Raw genomic sequence first — 22,178 nt, forward strand, 5'->3', positions numbered from 1 at the left:
CAGGTAGCCATAGTGTCCTACAGCTATAGAAAGGTTTCTAAGTGTGTACCTATTCTATAGGGGGGTTGGGAGGTGAAGCTGTGTCCAGGAGAAATAGAGGGGGACGCTGCTATAAACCAGCAACGCTGTATGTATGTACCCACTAAAGACAGCCAGCTATATACTGAGCTAACACACACCCTCTCCCTGGCTATCTATATGACCATAGTTTATATATTTTACACATGTGTATGTGTGTGCACTCATGCATACATGCACAAACACTCCATGTAACTCTTGAGCCATGGCTCTCATATGATGCTTAGCCATCTATATGCTATATAGTATATATTTTTATATATAGACAGAAGTCCTTCTGTAAATGTTACACACTATATAATATTGTGTATAGTGCAATCTATAGTATCTTCTATAAATGATACATATCTTATATGTGGATATATGTGCACGCATGCACACAAAAGGACACACAGAGCCCTTCATATTCTCTCTAGCTTTATATACAAAATATATAAAATAATAAAATGCACATTAAAAGTAAAAATATTTTCATATTAAAATATTTTTATATATACACACTCTATATATGGGGAAGGGGAAGGAGGATACATCCTTCTGTAATTATGTAACTATTTCATACATGTTTAGATATGTATATTAAAATTTTAATATATGTATATATAGATAGGCATCCCCCATACAAATACATAACTCTATATTCTATGCATATCTACTGAAATGCTTATAAAGCAGTCCATCCATATATTTTAATATCATTATATATGTGGTTATAACTCTGTGTGTACGCACATATTTTTATATATATATACACAAAAGAGCATGTGAGCAACTTATGTAACTCTACAACACTTTCTCTCTCACAATCCATGCATGAGATAGATAGATAGACAGACAGACAGATGTATATATAAAGACATAGAGACAACTGTGTAACATGCACTTGGCTCTATGGTCACCCTGACAATACCCACCTGAGGCTGTGAGGCTGCTGGCATCACTGCAAGGCCACTCTCCATAATCCTTGAGAAGTGGAGATCGAGGGACGTCCCACAAGACTGGCAAAAGGGTCACGTCACTCCCATCTACAAGAAGGGCTTAAAGGGGGATGCAGGAAATTATAGGTGCATCAGTCTAGAAGCTTTAGAAGCTTGTAGTTTACAGCTACTCTGTACTCTTCTGAAAGACAAAACAGTACAACTTTGTTACTACAACACAATTGAGAATATCTAAAAAAAGAGAAGTTTTAGTGTCAAGCCTAGGCCTATAGTTTCTCACTCAAGGCTAAATTTTAATCCAGGATTTTTAGTTTTGTTAAAAAATACATTATAACCAGATGAGAGAAGAAGTCAGACTCGCTGTTTTAGTTTTTCTGCAAATATATACTATGTGAAGTCCTCCACTGATGGAGCAAAATACATGCTATCTTGCCCGTTAATACCTTTTGCTTTCATATGCTCAAAGCTGTTAAATCTTGACACATAAAAGGGACGTAAAACAGGACCAAATACCTCCCAGTCCCTGGGAAAGTTCTGGAAGGAAGCCTCCTGGGGGCAATCGCAGGTCAGTTGAAGCACGTGAAGGAGAAAAGCCAGCACAGATTGACCAGAGGCAAGTCATGCTTGACAAACCTGATTGCCTTGTACAACAAAGGAACCGGCTTGGTTGATGTGGGACGAGCAGTGGGCACTGTCTACCTGGGTTTCTCCAAGGCTTTCAACGTGGTTTCCCATGACTTGCTCCCAGAGACATGGACACATGAAATTCAACAAGTGTAAGGTCTTGCACCTGGGAAAACATAACCACGGGGTGCAGATGGGCTAGGGAGCTGCGCTGTGGGAAGGGACCTGGGAGTCTGTGGGACAACACGCTCCATACGAGTGACCAGGGTGCTGCTGCGGGCAAGGCCAAGGGGACGCTGGGCTGCATGAGCACCAAGGGCGTCTCCAGCAGAGACGGAGAACTCACAAAGTCATTATCCTGCTCTACTCGGCACTTGTCCTCTGGCTACAAAGAGAATGAAGACTCCCTTTGTACAAGGAGTCACAAGGAAAAGACGAGGGGCAATGGGTCCAAGTTACTCCTGGTCAGATTCTGACTGGACACGAGAGGGAAATTTTTCCCGATGAGGAACAATCAGCCACTGGGATAATCTCCCCAGGGACGGGGTGGATTCCCCAGCCTTGGACACTGTTAAGATTCAGGGTGCTGGGCCAGCTTGTCTAGACCGGACTTTTGCCATGAAAGGTTGGAACAGATGATCTTTTTGGTCCCTTCCAACCTGGGATCCTGTGATTCTACATATCATAGAATATATACATAACTGTATACACACACACAGACCCTTAAATAATGTTCCCTCTCTCTAGCCATCTATATTACAGACTGCCTATTTTCATACACTCTATACACACAGAGACTCTTCTCTAAATATTAATACAACACTATACTACGTATATTTATATATGTAGGCATATTGTCACAGAAGAGTCAGAAATCGCTCAGATTTCTGTATGTATGTTTTAGATATGCACATGTATGAAGTACATGGCGGTGGGGGGAACAAAAAACTGTCAAACCGATACAGAGAAGGCTCCCGAGCCCCGCTGGGGCCCTCCCCGCCATGTATGTGCCCGCCGGCCCCTCACGACAAAATGGCGGCGGCGCCAGCTCCTGCGGGGACCGGCGGCGGGCGCGGGCCGCGCGCGCCCCCCAGCGGCGGGGGGGACTCACGGCAGCGCGGGGCCGGCAGCGGGTCGGGGGTCACCTGTTCGGGGCCGCCCGCGTACCCAGCCCGGAGCCGGGACAGGGTGGGTTAACAGCGGGAGCTAACGGGCAGCAGGTCACAAATGGCCAGAAGGCCCCACGGCCCGGTGTGGAATGAGCTGTGCCACCGCCTGCCCACAGCACCAACCACAGAGTCACACAGAATCGCAGAATGTCAGGGACTGGAAGGGACCTCAAAGCTCATCCAGCCCAATCCCCCCGCCGGAGCAGGAACACCCAGATGAGGTTACACAGGAAGGTGTCCAGGCGGGTTGGAATGTCTGCAGAGAAGGAGACTCCACAACCTCCCTGGGCAGCCTGGGCCAGGCTCTGGCACCCTCACCATGAAGAAGTTTCTTCTCAAATCTAAATGGAACCTCCTGTGTTCCAGTTTGCACCCATTGCCCCTTGTCCTATCACTGGTTGTCACCCAGAAGAGCCTGGCCCCATCCTCCTGACACCCTTTCCATATTGATCACAATTAGTGAGCTCACCCCTCAGTCTCCTCCAGCTCCAGAGCCCCAGCTCCTCAGCCTTTCCTCACACGGGAGATGCTCCACTCCCTCCAGCATCTTCGTGGCTGCGCTGGACCCTCTCCAGCAGTTAACCAGGCTTTGGGTTGGGTGCTCCCCACCAGTGCACCAGCCATCGCTGCCCACCATGTGAGAGCCGGTGGCACCCGCCTCTGCGCCCCAGCTAACGCCTCCCGTCACGGGGTCCCCCCAAAGGACGGCCCGCAGAGCTCACGCCCGGGTGGGAGCAGCCGGCAGCCGCGGCCCGGCCGCTGGGCCTGCCCAGCACCGCGTGGCCCTCGCCCGAGCCAGCACCAGCGCGGTGCTCAGGGGACGGGCAGGAGGACAACGGCAAAGCTACGTGCTGTGGCTCCTAGCACAGACCTGCCAGGCTTAACGCTGACTCTTTCGGAGCAGAAAAGACCTTCAGCCTTCGTAACTCACAAGCCGATACGAGCAGCACTAACCTGGCAGCACCAACAGCCGGTTGTTTTCCCCAGAAGTTGCAGGAGCGGGTTACGCAACACGCACAAACGCTGGCTGGAAGCTACAGCTCTGGCTGCTCACCGTTAACACCCGGGATCATCCTCTGCACCTCAACCTGTAGATGCTGCAGCCATCCTACAGTGAGAATTTGAAACAGTGAGGATTTAGTTGAGACAAACAGCAAAAAATATGGGTGGAGGGGAGCTCTTCTAGCCCCGGCACAGTCAGCCCAGTGTTCCATTCCCCACAGATGGGACCGGTCTGGTGTGCCAGAGGAGACAAACAAGCCTCAGCCCAACAGGGAGGAGAGTCAGGGATACACAGAGCTCATCCTGGTGGAGGAAGGACAGGGACAGAAACACAGCAGAGAGGACAAAAACTGGGCTGCACTGAAATAAATAGCACTGCAAGTAGATAATACCAATAGCACGATGAACTGGGAACTCACCGGGGGAAAGCAGAGAGCAGTTGTGAAGTAAGAGGCATGCAGGCAGAAGAACTGTTCAGTGAACAACTGAGATGCATTTTTCTTCTCAAGCAAGAGGAAAAATGACATTTAGGATCATCCCAGAGTGATAAGATGAGAGGAAATGGCCTCGAGTTGTGTGTCAGGAGGTTTAGATTGGGTATTAGGAGAAAATTCTGAACCAAAAGAGTTATCAAGCAGAAGGGAAGCGGTTGAGTCGCCATACCTGGACAATTGGACTTGATGATCTCAAAGGTCTTCTCCAGCTTAAATGATTCTGTGATTCTATTCTCTGAAACCAACTGTTTCATTTCAGAAATTACTGAGCACGTTTATTTTGTGTTAATCTTTTATTTAGGTCAATTCATATTGAAAAGTAAAGAAAGGCTGAAATGAAACATTTTCCAACTATTTCCCTCTCTTTTAATTTTTGTGGGCCAAAATCCTCTGCTGAAGGTTGCCCAAGTGCATACATAATGCATCTCACACACACAAAAAAAACCCCCTTCATTTTCCCACAAGTTATCATTAATTGTTAAAAAATACTGCCCAGCTCTGGCAACATTTGATCTTAAATTCCTGTGTCTGTCTGACTGCAGCTGCAGTTCCCTGGGTGGCTTCTTCACGCTCTGGTCTGTATTAGAAAGTTCATGCTTTTAAAAAAAATTAAAATAAAAAATTGCAGTTTACAAACATATTTGAGAGAAAGCAACTCTGAAGCTATGAGCTTAAAGAGAAGAATTAGACATGCCTGTAGGGCTGTCAACCACATGTTGTTCACATCTGACAAATGCTCTGCATGCAAAATGGCTTGAGCCCAAGCTATTTAAAAAGAGAGCTGGATTTAGGTACTCGGTACATGCAACTAAGCTGATGCAGTATACTATCATTCATAGCTTTACACTCCGTCTCCAACATGACAGAAAAAGCATTTTCCTACCACAGCAATGATCCTTTTGGAGGCCTGAGGAGACTCCAAAACCTTTTGTGAAAACATTAATTCTACTGAGAGCCATTTTATAAATTATTAAAATGGCACAAAATGGCTGAAGTGGTTACCAGGTACACAGAAGTCCAAATTTCCTGGCTGCAGAAAAGGCATTCTTGAGCTTCACTTTCAAGACCAAAATTTGCAACCATATAAAATCAATTTCTGAGAGGTCTAACACAGTGAGCCTCTTACGCTGCCAGAATCACTGCGCAGCTCGACAACACAGAAACAGCTGTCATGTCAAAACCCTGCTGTCGGGCTACAGGCAAAAGTTAAAAGAAAGTTTGTTCCTGAATCCTGCTCTGAAGGAAATGCGAAACAATACCTGTCCTCCATTATACCCAAGTTAAATTTCATTACAGAAATCAGCTCTGTCACAGCAAAAAACGGTGCAAAATTTTGAGAGTGAAACATGATACCTGCCAGGGCACAGCATCTATGTTTTACATGCCCATCTTTATCATAAGCTAATTTTGTTCTCTTTCAGTCTGGTGCTACCCATCACATCTAGTAAAGCAAAGGGAGTGTTATTCCATTTTTAGCATCATGTGGATTAAAGAAGGCCTCCTTAGCAGGCTCCCATTACTGAATTTGCCCTCTGAGCAAAGCCACAGCTGATTTGTGAGGTGCTATCCCCTTGGCCAGAGATTTCAATTTGTGAGTCATCAGCCTGAGGTGGAGAATTAAAGAATAAGAAAGTCAATCCAAGAGCCTTCATGCGGGCAAAGCTCCTATCTGCTCTGGTTTCAGACAGGCACTGCAAGACCTGTCCTATTTTCATGTTGCCCGGGCACGCCTGGTCTTAGTGCTATAACCTATGAATGAACTCCTTGAGCAATGACATTTTCACCAAGCAACAGAAACATCTGACCTGTAGCAGTAACAACGAAATTCATCAAAAATTTTATATGCCTATATAGGAAAAAAAAAAAATTCCAATCAAAGCTTAAAAATGCTCTGACAGCGAACAAGGACTGAGCCGTGTGAATCCACCCTGCACTTGCCACCCCACCAACCTGCTGGTACGTGACCATGGGGATGCGGCCATTCCTGCCCGCATCCCTCCAGTCCCTCTGCTGAGAGCAGCTGACGACGTGCTGAGAACCTGTGAGAACAGTCACGTGTGCTTCCAGCTTATGTGCCGAGAGCTCCTGAAAGATGCTGCTGGGGAAAACCGTCACATATTAACGAGCTTATCTGCTAACGTTTAGTTTGGCCCCTCTTCTACTGTATTTGCTGTATCATAAACATATACATGTATAAATACGTATTTTTCTCTCTTTAAAAGCCTCTCTCCCCATTATCCATGAAAATGTGGAGAGTTAGAGGGCTTTTTCTTTTTAAAGCGATTATGATGATGTGCAACCTTTGCTCCCGAGTCATTCACACAGAAAGCACAGACAAGCCCCCCTGCTGCGAGGTGACAGCTCTGTCTGGCTCTGCGGGGCTTTGGTATTCATAGCTCCACGAGGTCATCGCTGGAAAAAACCTTGACGGTGATGTGACCTGGCACCTCGATTGCTTCCTGGCCGTCTCTCCCTCGGAGCTGCAGAGTCCGCTGTTCTCTGGGGTCACTGGGTGAAGCTGCCAGCACCGCCTGTCCGAGGAACTGGTCACATAAGATGTTGCTGTTCCAGACCTAGAGACAAGGGCACAGAATTAAACCCGGCTGAAGCGGTGCTGCTCTCACACTCCACCTGAAGGGCTGTGCTGGAGGAGGGTGACCCCCATTAACCCCTTGAAAAAGCAATGAGGAAGGGGTGTACATCTAAATTTAGCTAATTATCTAAAGAGCATGTGGGAGATTGTGGATTTGCATGCTCATTTACATACGCTATGCGAATAAGGAGCTAAATGCAGCTTTTTGCTTTCTAGGTCACAGCCTGCCTAGAAAGAGGAATAAAAATTACCTGTTTGAGCTCATCAGTAGTAAAAACCTACATGCAATCAGCCCGCCTGTGCCACTCTGCTTGTGCTATCCTCTGCAATGCCTTCGGTGCTCTTCCTCTGACTGTGATAGAGCCAGCTCCACACTGCTACAGCAAGGGACCGCGGTGGTTTTGGGGTCCCTGGACATGTCCTTTGTCACTGCTCAGGACGGGGTTGGGCATATAGCAAGCAGCAACTGAAACGGTGTTAATAGTGGGTGTTGCTGCTAGTCTCACATGTCAGTCTTTGGTCTGTGAAGTTCATTATTATCTAACTTTTAGCTACCCTGGAAAAGTCGAAGTGTTTGACCTGCATACTGTAGAGAGATGGGGTGAGGTCCCATGTGTAAACCAAATCTTTATTAAGGATTAGGCAATCCTGCACATGCCAAGAACACAGACCATATTCCATCAGCTATTGATTTGGGGGACAGCACTGCTATCACCCTCCTTCTATTTATAATATTGGTAGGATATACATATTTCTTCAGAGGAGTATTACAGCACAGGAGCACTATGCACCAGTACTGCACTAGGCAGTGAGAAGCCAGAAACGTAACTCTTCTTGCAATACAATGCTATTTCCATTTCTGGCACTTATGTGCCACAGTGGATTGATTCACAGATTCATTTTATGATCTCTCTACACTGATGAAAAACACATAGTCCTTACTATTTGTCTAATATTAAAGAAGCGTGTTATCAAACTGGAATGCTGTTCCACTCTCACAAAGTTTTCTTTACTGCCTCATCTAAATACTAAGCTCTGTCTCTCCCGCTAGTGCTGAGGTAAACAGTGTGAACAGTTACCGCTGGACTGGAATATAAAGTGAAAAACTTTGTAATACTAGCCTTAGCTTTGGTTTTATTTCAAATGCTGGCTCTGGACAACACTTGGCTTTTCTTTGTCTCTGTTTTGTCAGGTACCAAACAAGGCAAAAGGTAATTCTGTAAATTCCTTCAAAGCTTTGGAATGAAATATGCCTTCTGATTCCTAAGTGTCATCAGTCACTGTTTTATGGAAGAGACCTAGACTAGAGAATCAGTAGAGCAGCTGAATAGCTCCAGGCATAGCTCAGTAAGGGGAAGAGAGGTTCTTGCACTTCTATCCTGCTTTTCAGTCATGCGAAGGAAGAATTAGCACATGGCAAGCCCAGTAATGCTGTTGTGCTCCCCTCCTTGCATTCAGCAGCCCACGCTGTGTGGCTTATCTCACCTGGACAATGACAGGACTGTCAATGTTCTTTTTGTAGAAAATCACTTGTGTGTCGAAGACGGCGCTGGTTGTATCGTGTTGCACAGAGGAGCGTATGCTTTGGTTCTCACACTTGATCAGCACGTAGGGATCTGCTCCTGAAACACAATCAGCGCACAGCTCTTAGGACACAGAATGGCAGCTGAGACCTGCCCAGAAACCCAGCGGAAGCAATATCTAGTTCTGGGCGCCTGGGCCAAAATGGAAGGTAAAATCTGTTTATCATCCGTAATTCCTATGGAGGACAAGGACACGAACTGCAGAGAAATGCTGTTAGATCAGTGAATGCACATCTCAGTGCCCAGCTCCAAAGTGCTGTCTACCATATTCTGATATGAGTATTAGTGTTGGGAGGTAGTTTTCAAGCAGCAGTTTCTCTTCCAGAAAGGAAAATACTGTCAAAACACAAAAACATTTGTAGGAGTGCACTGGTTTCAGCAAAGTTTCCTGTGGGAAACTGTCAAAGCAAATCCTCCCTAGTTTGTCGTTTCATTCCCATGAATCTAAGACAATTTCTCTGGTTCTATCATTTGGATTGATGTAGTTTTAAAGTTTAAGTTACCATAACATGGTTGTTTCTATTATAGATCCTATTTAATGTTTTAAATTACACTTTAATCATACATAACCCGCTGAGATTATTCAACATTCTAGAAATGCTTTGTTGTTTTCACACTGAACATTTTTACTTTGTTATAAATACTGATATTTTCTTTCCATTCCAATAGGGAGCAAGAACCGATTTGGAAACACATGTTTTTATCCTCCAATAGAACACTGTTCTACTTTCTAAATAGCTTTTAATTAAACAAAGGCACTACCTTTTTAAAATATATTTCAACACGAATATTTCTGTCCATTCCTATTGTTAATGACAGCAGATCTGTTTTTCCACACCTTGCTACTTTTTAGATATGGATTTTAAATAAACCCACCTAATGTGTGCAAGTGTAAGTCGGACTTGTGATCATTTCTTAAACACATTTTGTCACCATCTACTTGAAAATGCCACCGCCGGCACGACAGACATAAGGCAGCATCATTTTAAAGCAGCTTTTGTTTTTCTAACAATTCATATCCAGGATGGTTTTCCTCAAACATGTCGTTCATTGGCAGGAATGGACACCAAGATCTCGCGCAAACAAAACACCTTAACAGCCACATCCAAAACAGAAGGAGCTACTTCCACTTCCAAGAAAGAAACACATTTTTCCATATACTGCACTATGATTACACCTGGCCAGACATGGCCGGGCCTGTTATCCTGACAACATCTCACACTTTCTATAGCAGGTAGCAATGTGTTGGCTTTTCTGATAGGCAATTCCTTTCTGTGTCACTGAATGTGTGGATTTAGCTCTGGGGCATGGGGTGGCACCACACTGTGTATCAGTGATGGAAAAGCTCCCCCCTTTGCAAATAGATTTGGAAAATGGATCTGAACGAAACAGGGTCTTGCATGAAATGGTGTCAAGTACTTTGGCCGAGGGCAAAGAGCAAAGCAACATCCGATCATTAACAGTAATTAAGAGATAAAGGGCATAAGAAGGGGTGGGGAAAGGACACAGAGCTTAAAGAGGTAACAGGCATGTGTGCTGGAGGAGGGAGATGTCAGTGAAGGGACCTGCTAAGTGAAAGGAAAGGGAAAGCTGCCATTTGAAAGAAAACAGATTCAAACTCTCGGAAAGAGCTAAGAAAACAGAGAGAGGGAGAAGAGGAACATGAGAGGTACCTGCACAGCACCACCTCATGATGGCATTGCTGAGTGGTCAGTTCTGTGAGGAGGAACTGGCTCCAATTCCAGAACAAAAGAAAGAAATGGGAGAGCTGCACACGTGGGGTCAGACAAGGGATGTTCTCAGCTACAGCTGGCCTAGTTGTTTGCAGCTCTGGACCTGGTTTATTTACAGTACAAAGACAATGCAGAAAGGGCTACTAGTGTGGAAAAGCAATATCGGAGTATTCGCCAGGAGCTGGGAATGAAAACAACTGGAGCTGCTACTCTGGCAACTGCTCTGGCAGTGGAAGGAGGACAGGGTTCGGTTCTCCAGCACACGTCTGACCCAAGCTGTGCCTTCAACACCCTACCGTTTACAAACACCTGCTCCATCTCAGTCCTACAGCCATGCTGCTGTATTGGGAAGTTGTACAACAGAAAATCACAAAGGAAAAACCTGAGATCTGTAAAATCCAGAAACACTTGAACAGCAATGGCATTTCTAAGGCTTAAAGAAATCTAGGCACAGTAGTCTAAAGGCTTTAATTTTTTTTTTTTAGAATTGGACTGAGGATCTAACATCCACGTCCTTCAGCACTGTACCAAACACAAAAGGCTTTCTAGAAAACATTCTTGAGACAAAGTTCCCAGAGACATTCCCACTCCTCCAGCTAGACCACTCTTACTGGTATGCAGGGAGCTACAAGAAGCCCAAGGCACGGGCCAAAGGGAGCAGACACCGCGCTGGGACACGAGCGCTGCCTTGACAAGCACAACAGGTTGTTTTGCCTTTTGCAGCTGAGTCTGTGCTCCTGTGATAGCTCTGAGCTTCTCCTGCAATACACATAATCAAAAGGAGTCTTTCCACTGGCATCAGTAAATTCCCCATCTCTGCTCCATTATCTTTCTGCTTCACTTCTCATGCCTTGACTGGATATTTAGCAGCTGCATTTTGCCGCCTTCTTTCTGTTTCTCAAACTGCTCCCAAGTCAACTGCCATTAAAGGTCCCAGATACTCAGCTTACCAGATATGTCATATATGGAGGATCACGATGCCTAGTTTGGAAAAGAAGCAGTGAAACGCAATTTGCAAACATGCAAATTCAGCATGGAATTTCAGTGGGAAGACTTAGAAATGCAAAAGGTGATTTGTTCTCAAAGGTAAGCTCTTGGGAAAAGAGTGTGACAGGCAGTAGCAAGAGCAATTTTTAAGACAGACTTGGGAATGACAGACAAGAAATCTTCAAGCACACAATGCTTCCTCATCTTGCAAACCTGCCACTGCGCTTGGCTCACAGTTGGATCAGCTTCAGAACAAGCTCACTCGGAGAGAGGTCCTTCCACGAGGAGCAACCTCTTGCACTCAGAATCGAGTCTGGGCAGCCAGTCATCCACTGGTCTCAACAACAGCAAACATCCATTATTTTTACAGCCAGGACAATGGATCAAAGACGGCAGCAAGGAGGAGCCTTCCAATAAACATTTAAAGTAGAGATTAAACCATCTTCCTCTGGCATGGAGCACAGTTTTGATGACAACCGCTTCATGAATCAGGCTGAATGTGCACTTGTTATGTAATCTTCATTCTCTTCCAGTTTTGTTTCAGTAGCTGCTTAGAAATTTGTGCTAAGCACAGCTCTCAGATGACAGTGATGGGCTTATGTGAAGAATAGTGCATTCAATTCTAAAATCCCTCCATCCTAGTTATATCAAAAAAAGGTATTTCTGTTCAGCTGCTCTGCATACCCCCATGTCAGAGAACAGAGACATCCTGATGTTTTCAGGACAGTTTGTCACAGAGACGTAACACCATTGTCTTAGACCTCAGAAGCTTCAGAGTGAATCATAACCTTTATCAGCAAGTTTTGTCTTCTGTCTGTGCTAAGGGATGATGGTGACAAACCAGGCCGATGGCTGGACAAGGGGAATACAGCTGACAGAGACGGAGCATAAGAAAAGCAGCAGCTTGAGAGCTGAGAAGCTGCAGATCAGAGGGTGAAGGAGAGGTCAGGAAACCCTTGTGAAATGCAGTGGGGCTCATCAGAAGCAGCAGCTCGCACAGAAACCAGTTGCCATCAATCCTTGCACCAGAAAATGAGTAACCTTTGTTTGAGGTCCTCTGAGCAGCAGGAAAACACAATCACTTTTCATCTACCTATTTTCTACTTGAATAAACATATTGACTGTGCCTAACCTGAAAGGAAACCTCTACTTGTCACTCCCAATGGCAATTGCTGTGTCGCTTCTTCCCTCACCTCACAGTATTGAGTAGACAGGAGGCTGCGCTTAACTTTTAAGTGCAGTTCACATCATGAAATGCGTCAGGAGTGGCAGGTAAGGTTGGTGTTTCAGTACCTGCCCATGTGACTTTGAGGTCTAAACTCACTTCTGAGAAAAATGGTCTTTTTCAAAAGCCTGGCTGCTGTTTCTCCTTGTGATAAGCATGGGAGAGGGTCCAAAACGTTAATCCAGAGAAGGGACAAGAAATTACAAAGGAGTTGCCTAATGCCTTCACTACCACAAGAAGGTAATGCAACTGAGCTCCAAATCTTAAAGTGAAGAGAGCTGAAGAGTTATCTGGAGCAAACACAGCAGATGTTTCAGAAACCACTTTAGTTTCCTGTTCCCATTTCACTGTAGTATCTCTGCTCCTTTGCTTTCTTCCTCCCAACCACTGAGTGCTGGATGTGTCTACCTTTTTCTATTGCAATGATCGTGAAAAATGAACATTGACAGACGGAGAGTAGGAGTAGAAAATGAGAAAGCATATGACAACTAGACAAGTCTCTAAATTAACTGTCAAGATCGAGTGCCAGAAAGACATTTTAGTGTCCTTCAGGACACTTCCTTTGATGTGTAGGTAACAGTCCTGGACAAGTCATTTCACCTCTCCCTGTCCTAGTTTACCCAGCTGAAAATGGTGGTTTGAAAACCATAATTTCCTCCTTGAAGTGCTGTTAAGCTTGTGGTAATGAAGAACAAAGTGCTCTGAAGGCTGTGAATGACATTGCTGAGGTAAGTGTAATACACTACATGAGTCTGTGTGATTCAGCTGCCTCCCTGAATATTTTCCAATTAGAAAACACATAACCCTGAAAGGTGAATTTCTTATTAATCCCCACAAAAAGCTTCTCAGGAGGGCCTGACTACTACTGCCCATCTGGACCAGCACATATAACACATAAGTCTTGCTGTTTTGCATCATGTTACTCATCTGATGTCTCCTTCTGAGGAGATTTTACAATGTGCTGTAAAAAAACCCATCCCATAAATCTTTGGTTTGTTTGCATAATTTCTGCCTGCTTACATATCAACTCAGACCATCTTTAGAGGACTGAAGAAGCCCCTTCCACTCTTCCAGGTTTGCTTTACACTTACCACCTGATCTGTCTTGCTTCTGTAAACCCTCTGCAGAGTGAATTTTGACTTGGGTGACTCTGCGTGGATAGCCGCAAAGAAGACTCCAACGGGTCATTTTAGGCTTATCTGCCTTCAGCTCCCTGAAAAATCATGGGAAAAGCGATTGAAGCAATGAATGTCAAGCAAACAATCAATGGTTGTGGAAATTTGGTATTTTCAGAACGTGAGATTTGTACTTTCTTCTTCTACTGTTTTGGAAGTTTGTGGTACAGAAATGACAGACTTAAGAAATAAAGCCAGAGCAAACTAAAGTAAACCAAATGTGTGTCACTCTTTGCACGGCAGCAAAAATGGCAGAAAAAAACCAAAACCCAAACAACTTTAAATCATGGAAAATAGCATCAAAGCAAGAAAAAAATCCAGCAGGCCTGATTTTACGAAACTAGTTTTGCTCTCACAGACAATCACTGGTTTCAAAGGAGATGGTTAAAGAAATAAACAGTATCAACTGTAACTGCAAGCACCAGTGCTCAGTGTTCTGACCTAGAACTGGAAGCAACTACAAAAGCCAAACTAAAAGGTCAAAAGACCCAAACTGAATTGTCCACCAAGTTCCTGAGCAGGAACGAATCCCAGTGAGCCATCTGAAGGTTCTTGGAGGTAACCCTGACCATCTCCAAAGCCTGCTTCTGGAGCGATATGAGCTAGTGAGTCAGGGATATTTGAGGGCCACCAGGCAACCATTTCCAATGAGGTGCAGCCAACGTGGGCAAGGGAAGATCTCGTGTAGCTGTGAGTGTGACCTACCTGAGTTTTGATGGCACATCTGTGAAGAGTCTCAGGATAAACTTTGTAGTGATGCCAGGATGATATGTAGTTGGGATGAGGATGTAGCGGCCTTGCTTAAGGATCCTCTTCAAGAACACAGTGCGCGTGTTGATGTACGGAGATGTGGCCACTCTCTCCTGCACGGTCAGCTTGTGTAGTCGATAGTTTCTGTTATCCTCCACCTACAGCCACAGAGCAGTACAGGGGTTAATGCACGGAGGGATATCAGAGCTAACAGGCAGGATTTTCCCTGCACATCACGCAGCCTTTTGTGAGCAGAAAAGACAATATGAAATAAAGGCAAATGGTGTGGCTAGTGGTTTTTCATCCACTGAAGCTGTGGCAGAGATAGTCCTGACAGGCGCCCCCATGCTCCAAGCGCTAGCCCACACAGGCTTCCGAGCAGCTGCATCATATAGAACCATTTATGTTTTGTTCTAAGCCTTGAAGCTGTGCTTAACTATTAACATCCTCTTCAGGGAACTCATATTTGCCACAGCACAGTTAAAATATAAACCTATTTCTTAAGCAGCTCCTGGGGACAAAGACAGCTCTACATTCTTTTCTGGTAGTTCTCTTTTGTCTTCAGATAATACAGGCCATGGTCTTCCAAAGGCCTTTAGTCGTGATAATGAACCTGGTGGGATAGACCGCTTCTGAAATAGAAAAACTATTGCACAGAAATAAAGATAGAGCACTGATACTTTTCTGAAGGTGTGATTTCCAAGCCTTTCCAAATTAGATATACAGGCACAAACAATACAAGGTAAATTATGCTACTTTCTGTAATGACAGTATTCTATATATAATGTGTGGTTAACACGTGACTGCCAAATGAATAGGTGTGATGCAGATGTCAGCAGCTCTAACCAACTGTTAAAAACCGTCGATTTTTTAGCGTAGGGCCATAGCCTCAGGGTAGTCCCATTAGCCATAGCAACAGATGATAAGATAATCCTGATCTTCAGTGAAAAAGCATAACTGTTTCTCTTGCTTTCCACCTTCTTTCAGTTCATACATATGTTTTCGTTTTACTCAATTTGCCCTGGGAGTGCAATTAAATTTCTGTTTGGGATCCCTTTGGTTCCTTTTCGCATATGCTCATTTCCTACTCACTACTCCAGCTTTTGAAAACACTCTTGACTCTTTTCTCTAAGTGGCGAAAAAACCCCTGCAGACTTTTCAAACTCATTCACTTGGCTGTATTTGCTGATGAAATGGAGGCAGGAGGGAGAAGGAGGAAAAAAAAATCCTCCATGTTTCAAGTGTTAATATTTTTTGTTTTTCTTTCTCTTCAAAGCGTGGGGTAGGAAAAGAACTTACAATTCTTTTGCAGCAGGGAAAAATGACTTATGTTCCTTTAGCTCAAATAGAGTTTGAATTGAACTAAATTCAAGGTGACACAGCGCTGCTGAACTAACCCTGAACCAGGAGGGCAGGTGGCCGCCTACCTTGAATATTTCAAAGCCAATTGGAATGCTGTCCCCTTTCCCCTCTTTCTTGTATTTGCGGCAATCCTCCTGCTGTAATGAGACCAACACTTTGTCCTCACTCTTCTTAACGTCAAAGACGAACTAGAACAAGAGAGAAGAGGGTGAGCTGTTACAATTGCTTTAGGATATTGAGGATAAAGCCACAACCAAGGGAATATCAGCACACAAAGGAGGAAAAAGAAAACACATTTGGGGACAGACATTCCCAGCAATTCACAGCTGAAAATAAATGCTAATAATAAGAATCTTTAAACCCAAAGTATCAGAGACACTGAAACAGGTAATTCACGTAAAGGGCAGCATGAAACAGTATTACAAAATAACTGCTGAGGCAACAGAAGAGAACATCTCCTCTGAAAGGTAAAGATAAAATATTAAGTTTTAATTAGATATATAAAAATCAGGAGTAAGATGAAAAAATTAAAACAACAGGCTCCAGATGGGGTCTTTGATAATTTTTGATTCTTCTTTTAACCACAGTATCTAAACAGGGCATGTAAATTCCAAACACCTGTATCTAGGACCCGCAAATGAAGGAATCTTCCAAATCTTAGTTAAAAAAACCCCAAACCAAATACCTTTGTTCTTCACTTACAATTTCTATTTAATTTAAGAACAACAAGAATGCTAATTTTGGACTTTCTCAGTTTTCCTGAAAGTGTTAGGAATACCCAGTAAAAAGGGCTAATAATAACTCCTGCATCTTTAACAAGCAATTCTTTTATCCAAGGTGTTTAAAGCAAACTTGAATCACCTTGGCTTTAAGACCAATCAAAGGAAATTATTTCAAATTTAGGCAGCAGTTCCCATCTCAATAAATCAGACTTAAATTGCTTACATTATCAAGTATCACTATCAGACCAGTTCACAAGTAAGTATGTACCCTTTCAGTAAACAAAAAAGGTCAAATAGGTGTTTCTTTATACAACAAAAAATTAAACACTCAAATTCATTCACTGTTAGAGACTCTTTTAAATTTTGTTTCTTTCATACATACAGAGGGCAAATCTGAGTTGTCAGAACCAGCGGAGGGGAAGAGGACACTATTTACGCCAAGTTTAGACAGATGCTGTATTCTTCCATCCTTAAAGGCCTCTAAATGTGAAGCAAACAAACAAAAGCACAAAACTGCCGAGGTGCACAGTTGTGGAAGGAGAACTGCGTACCTCTCTTGCTCTGATGAGAGGTACGCAACTGTGATCATCTTTGATCTGACAGCATTTCAGCTGTCCTAATGGGTAACAATCTGGAAATCAGCAGGTGGCTGTAGGAATACATTTATACTTGGCTTAAATTCCCTTATTTTAAAGGGACTGGGAGTGTACAGACAAACTTCACAGGAGGCCTCAGTGTCAAGGATTTCAGTCAGGAAGAACAGTGATTATCTCTAGACTATGGTAGTATGTGCCACAGTAATTTATAATGGCCCTAAGCTAACGTAAATGTGTTCCAGCACTGCTATTAAGAGCCTTTTAATCATCTAGCCTAGAGATAAAACTGGAATAAAAAGAACTTGCATTGCATCAGCCATCGCACTCAACCGTAGCGTGTATATTTTGTTCTCTGTGGCAGCTAAACACTTACAAATGAGACCCAGACAAGCACTTGGAATATGTCCGGAATCATACCGGGTAATATCTGAATAAAATCACCCTCTGGAAATGAGGCACTGACGGAAGACAGAGCGGTGAAGAACTGCTGCTCTACCTACACCTACATGACAGGATGAGCTGGGAGCTTCAGATTCACTCCTAGTCTGAACAGCAAAGGCTGCACGTCTCCAATATCCCGCTATGAAAACAGGGGTGCCGACAGAAACCTCCCATACAAGTGCAGGGGAGCGGACACAAGAACATCTTTAATTAATCTAAAGTATGCGGTGAATTACAAAAGAATGGAAAGGTCGATTTTCAAGTAATAACTAAAGCAGCAGGTGACCATTGACAGCAATGGAAGTTTTATGCCTGAATTTGCATTCACTAAGATGAAAATGTACAACACTGAGAATGGTGGGAAAGTGAGAAGTGGAGTAAGAACGGATCAACAAATAACCTGAATAGCCTGAAAGTCACCAGGTAGGATGAGACAAGCAAAATTCTGTAATGCTGATGAGATGGTGAGCTTGGGGAAGAGACAAGATACTTTCAGAATCTTAGCTTAATGCAACGGGATACTAACTAAATACAGTGGACCAAATCCTCAGGCTGTTTAAGGGTGTTGCCACTACAAAATCGGACTTGCTGCCTTTCCACAACTGGGAAACTGAAAGAAGTCCAGGCAGGACTTCACTAATCCTGGTGTGTCTGACTCATCAGATCCAAACATCACCAGTCCCCAAGAAATATCTAAACTCTTCTGAGAGATTTCACATAAATCACTGAAACATGCCGTGAACCAGCATACTCCCAGCGGACAAACACTGGCAAGGAGATTTCTGTGAAGTAGTCGTGGCCAACTCCTAAACAGGGTGGATATTTCAGAAGCCCTAGCTAAAGTGGATACACTTCGATACCTCACAAAATACAGGGATTCCTACCTGGGGATTCTGAAGGAAGGTCTCTTTGTTATCAAAGCATCCACCAGAGCGATTTAGCAGGGGCTCTGAATTCTTTGCCCAAGCCCCACGCATCATTTCCTTCTCCCAGGTCTTGTGGATACTGAAGTAGGAGGTATTCACAATACGGCAGATGTCCACATCAGTGAAGTTCTTACACCAGTCCTCAAATGTCATCCTATTTCATGGGATACCAGGAAAATAACGTTTTTTTAAAAAAAACAAACAGTAATAGTCAAGCAAAGAGCCAAAATAACAGAAAAAATCTTCCAGTAATTTAAGAGGAGGCATTGCTCAGCTCTCCAGAGGACAAACTGATTCACTGGAAAGCTCTCCATATGGAAACACTTATGAAGCCACAATCACATTATCTTAGAACTTAATTTAGAGAAATATCACCTCAGTGTGTTTGGTCAGCTCTAGATTTCTTCAGTTGCAGCACCTAAGCCTAAAGGATGGGATGTATCTACGACGCTGGATTTAATAAAATGTATTTTGCAAAGGCAAAAGAGATTACCTGCAACCAAAGTACTATCCAGTCCTCATTATTACAGTCTTTATGGTTACATCTGTCCTTGAGCATGACTCAAACCTCTGTACTCTGGACACAGCTTTTATTGAGCACCATCTCAACGCTACACCCTGTGCCTGCTGAAGTGACAGACTAGATTGCTGAGCAGTTAAGAGATTCTTTAGAGGATAAACACTTCTCATGCCCATGCTGGAAAACACAGACAAATATCAAAATTCATTGGCTGCAATTGTATTTAGAGCTACCTCAGCTATGGTTGACCTAGAAATCCTACAGATAGGCACAGTAGTCGGTAAGTAGGATTGACAGTGTGTTCAATATGTGGCATTCTGTCACGTAAACCAGCACGCGTGTCGTCTTGGATTCTGAGTGAATGTCCTAAATATAGATAAGAGATTTTGAGGGCGTTTGAAACTTATATTTACTAAGACCTACTGATTTTGTTCTACTAGTTTTTAATCTATTTTTTCTGCTCTGGATAAAATGATACATTTGGGGAAATTATTTTTGAAGCTGTTAAATGGCAGAATTAATGACAATTACTCAGTGCAGCCAGTATCGCCAAACCCTTCACATGACTCCCACTCACCAGAACTCTCCATCATTCTCAAGAGTGAGTCCCAAACTCTTACGTTCTGAATCACTGACTTTCTTCCACTCCTCAGAACTAAGAGGAAAACAAACAAACAAAAGTAAAAAAGAAAGAACAATAAAGATGATTAATAAATCAAATACTCTCACCTGGGAAAAAAAATTGCAAGTAAAATTGTCTCACGGTTCCTTGTTATAAAGGTAATGACGAAGTACTGAAAGGACAGATGATATTCAGGAAGAAAGTGTGGGGCTTACATGAGGAGTTTTAAAACATTCATCAATTTGAAAGCTACTAAAAAAGAAATAGATGAATGGGAAATTGGTGCAACTAGAGAAAAGCCTTATTGATTTCCTTTGTCACTCTCTCCCTGAGGACACTTAAACAGCTGGTTTGGAAGGTCATATGAGACTGACTCCATTCTCTGAAGGCCCTTCAAAAGAAACCTGGTTTTCTTCCTCAGGAGCTTCTTGCACACCTCACTTTGACCAGAGTATTTTCTCTGTCTTTCCATCTCCTTAAATAAAACAGCCTGAGGTCTGAGATTTCCCCAGAGAGCCTTTGAGAAAGAACTGTTGCAGCAGGAGCCCAGTGTCCAGTTTCCAGACTAACACCGCACTGCACAGACACTTCATTACCTGCATTGCGTACGACTTACGTGCTCTGCGTTGTACCCTGGAGGCACCAGCCTCTTTGCATCGACTGCAGGGGAGCACAGGATCCGAAATGCAAGCAGTTTGATGCTTAAATCAGACACAGTGGCTCTTCTGCATGTTCTTTGCATTTCGCCTGCACCAAACTCTTTCAAAGTCATAGATTTTTGCTAACTAAAGTATGGAAGATAAGCACTTAATATGCTGTTGTTAAGAACATTACATTATTAAATACTGACAGTGGCTAGGAAGCACAGTGTTGAACTGTAAAATCCTAGCTAAATGTTCTTCATGTGTAAATTGCCAGTGATGGAATACATCCCCTCCAGCCATCATTTCTGTCTCTGTCAGGGTGCCTGCTAAGCTCATGGCCCACATTACAATTAATTAGAAAATAATTCAAGAAATCACGAATGTGGCAATTTAACAGCATCTTTCACCAGTCACTTAAATTATCTAAGCATAAAAGACTTGTACCATCCCCAGCAGCTAGCAATTACATATGAGAAACTGAGTCACAGACAAACTCAGTGGTGAAGCTGGGAACAAACTTCATGTTCTTGAGTCATCACTTTTATCATAAGCTGTTTTTCTACTCATGCTCCAGTGTGCCAGAACAATGATATATACAGTAAACCAATGTCCAGGAGGCCATAACCTCCTGGCTCCTCCAGGATGTATTTGTTTTCTCAGAGAATGCTACACTTGGGAAGAGACAGCACAACAGTTCAGCCATCACTGAGTATTGCAGATGTGTCTCGCAGTGTTTAACCATGCATCTAACGTCCAGTGGCCCTAATCACAGCTTAATTCCTTTGACACTGGATTTGCAGCACTTACTTGTCACTCCAGGCGCCCTTCCACTCTTTTTTTCCCCAGGGATTCCTCAGTCTGATCATGAACAGCTTTTCTGCATTGAGAGAGAATATGAGGCTTTCTCCAAGGCGCAGCTTCCGAATTGCAGTCACTGAGTAGGCATGACCGATGACAAGACCCATCTTTGTCTCCGCTTCACTGGTACTGCCAGAGGAAGCCTTTAGCACCAAGAATGACAACAAAAAAAACCAGAACTCACATCATTGAGGGCATCTAGCAGCTCCACATTTAAGGGGCAGGATGCAGAAGGCTTGCTTTCTTTCACAGAGCTATACATTCCCTTCCCAAATGATGTGAACATACAAGAAAAAAACAGTACTGGGGATCAAAACCAGTAGCTGACTAGTCTGGTCTTCTGCATGATAGTGCCAGACAAGCCCTAGCAGACAGGAGCCCAGAGCACAGGAGAATACTGTCTGCTACAGCCATTCTGTCTCCTCCTGGCCTCAGAGAGTTAAAGACTGGACGGATGGACAGCCTTTATCAGCCCTGCCAAAATCTTGTCATCTTTACCAAATGGCTTTTCTGGATATTAATGACTGTGCTCAGACATAGCACTGTCTGGTGATGTCCTCAGCTGGACACTGTAGGGCCTAAGGATTTAGCCAGCGAGTCAAATGCCTGTTTCTGCACTGGGGTAAATTTGACACCCAGGAGAAACTACTGGCAGTGGGTAAAAATAGAAGGCACAGGCAAGAAGATATTCTAGCCATTTGTCACAGACTCACAGACTGGTTGGGGTTGGAAAGGACCTCTGGAGATCATCCAGTCCAACCCACCTGCTAATGCAGGTTCACCAGAGCAGATCGCACAGGAATGTGTCCAGGCAGGTTCCGAATGTCTCCAAACCTGTCCTGTGCCTCACTCATGACCCAGCACGCCTCGTATGGGGCAACGGGCAGATCTGCAGGCTTTCTTAAGAACTGGGTTTGCTCCTCATAGACTTCACATAAAAGCCTAGTTTCCAGCAGTGATCAGGCACTAAACTGTCCTGCTGGATGACATAGGCCTGATCAAATGCTGATCTAAGGATAAAAAAATGTCAAGCTCTGAAAAAGACCACAATTTCATCGAATGCTGGCAAATCAAAATCTCCTGAGTACATCTAAAACCAGAAAAGCAGTATCATCTGAAGATGCTGGAGTTGCTTT

General features: G+C 43.8%; 1 protein-coding gene across 3 annotated transcripts in view; it reads right to left on the reverse strand.

Annotated features, from left to right (window-relative positions):
* Positions 1–4,515: 4,515 nt before the first annotated feature.
* The window catches only part of CAPN6 (calpain 6), a 57,592-nt gene continuing 39,929 nt past the window's right edge, over positions 4,516–22,178 (reverse strand). For all 3 annotated transcript variants that reach the window (XM_065643134.1, XM_065643136.1, XM_065643135.1), the window contains exons 7-14: positions 20,992–21,185; positions 19,496–19,573; positions 18,357–18,552; positions 15,779–15,901; positions 14,307–14,509; positions 13,518–13,639; positions 8,384–8,520; positions 4,516–6,878 (exon numbers count right to left, since the gene is read on the reverse strand). In XM_065643134.1, coding sequence (XP_065499206.1) covers positions 6,696–6,878; positions 8,384–8,520; positions 13,518–13,639; positions 14,307–14,509; positions 15,779–15,901; positions 18,357–18,552; positions 19,496–19,573; positions 20,992–21,185 — 1,236 coding nt within the window. In that variant the 3' untranslated portion in view covers positions 4,516–6,695. The remainder of the gene's footprint in view (positions 6,879–8,383; positions 8,521–13,517; positions 13,640–14,306; positions 14,510–15,778; positions 15,902–18,356; positions 18,553–19,495; positions 19,574–20,991; positions 21,186–22,178) is intronic.

This window comes from Caloenas nicobarica, chromosome 12 (assembly GCF_036013445.1).
Source record: "Caloenas nicobarica isolate bCalNic1 chromosome 12, bCalNic1.hap1, whole genome shotgun sequence".
NCBI lineage: Eukaryota > Metazoa > Chordata > Aves > Columbiformes > Columbidae > Caloenas > Caloenas nicobarica.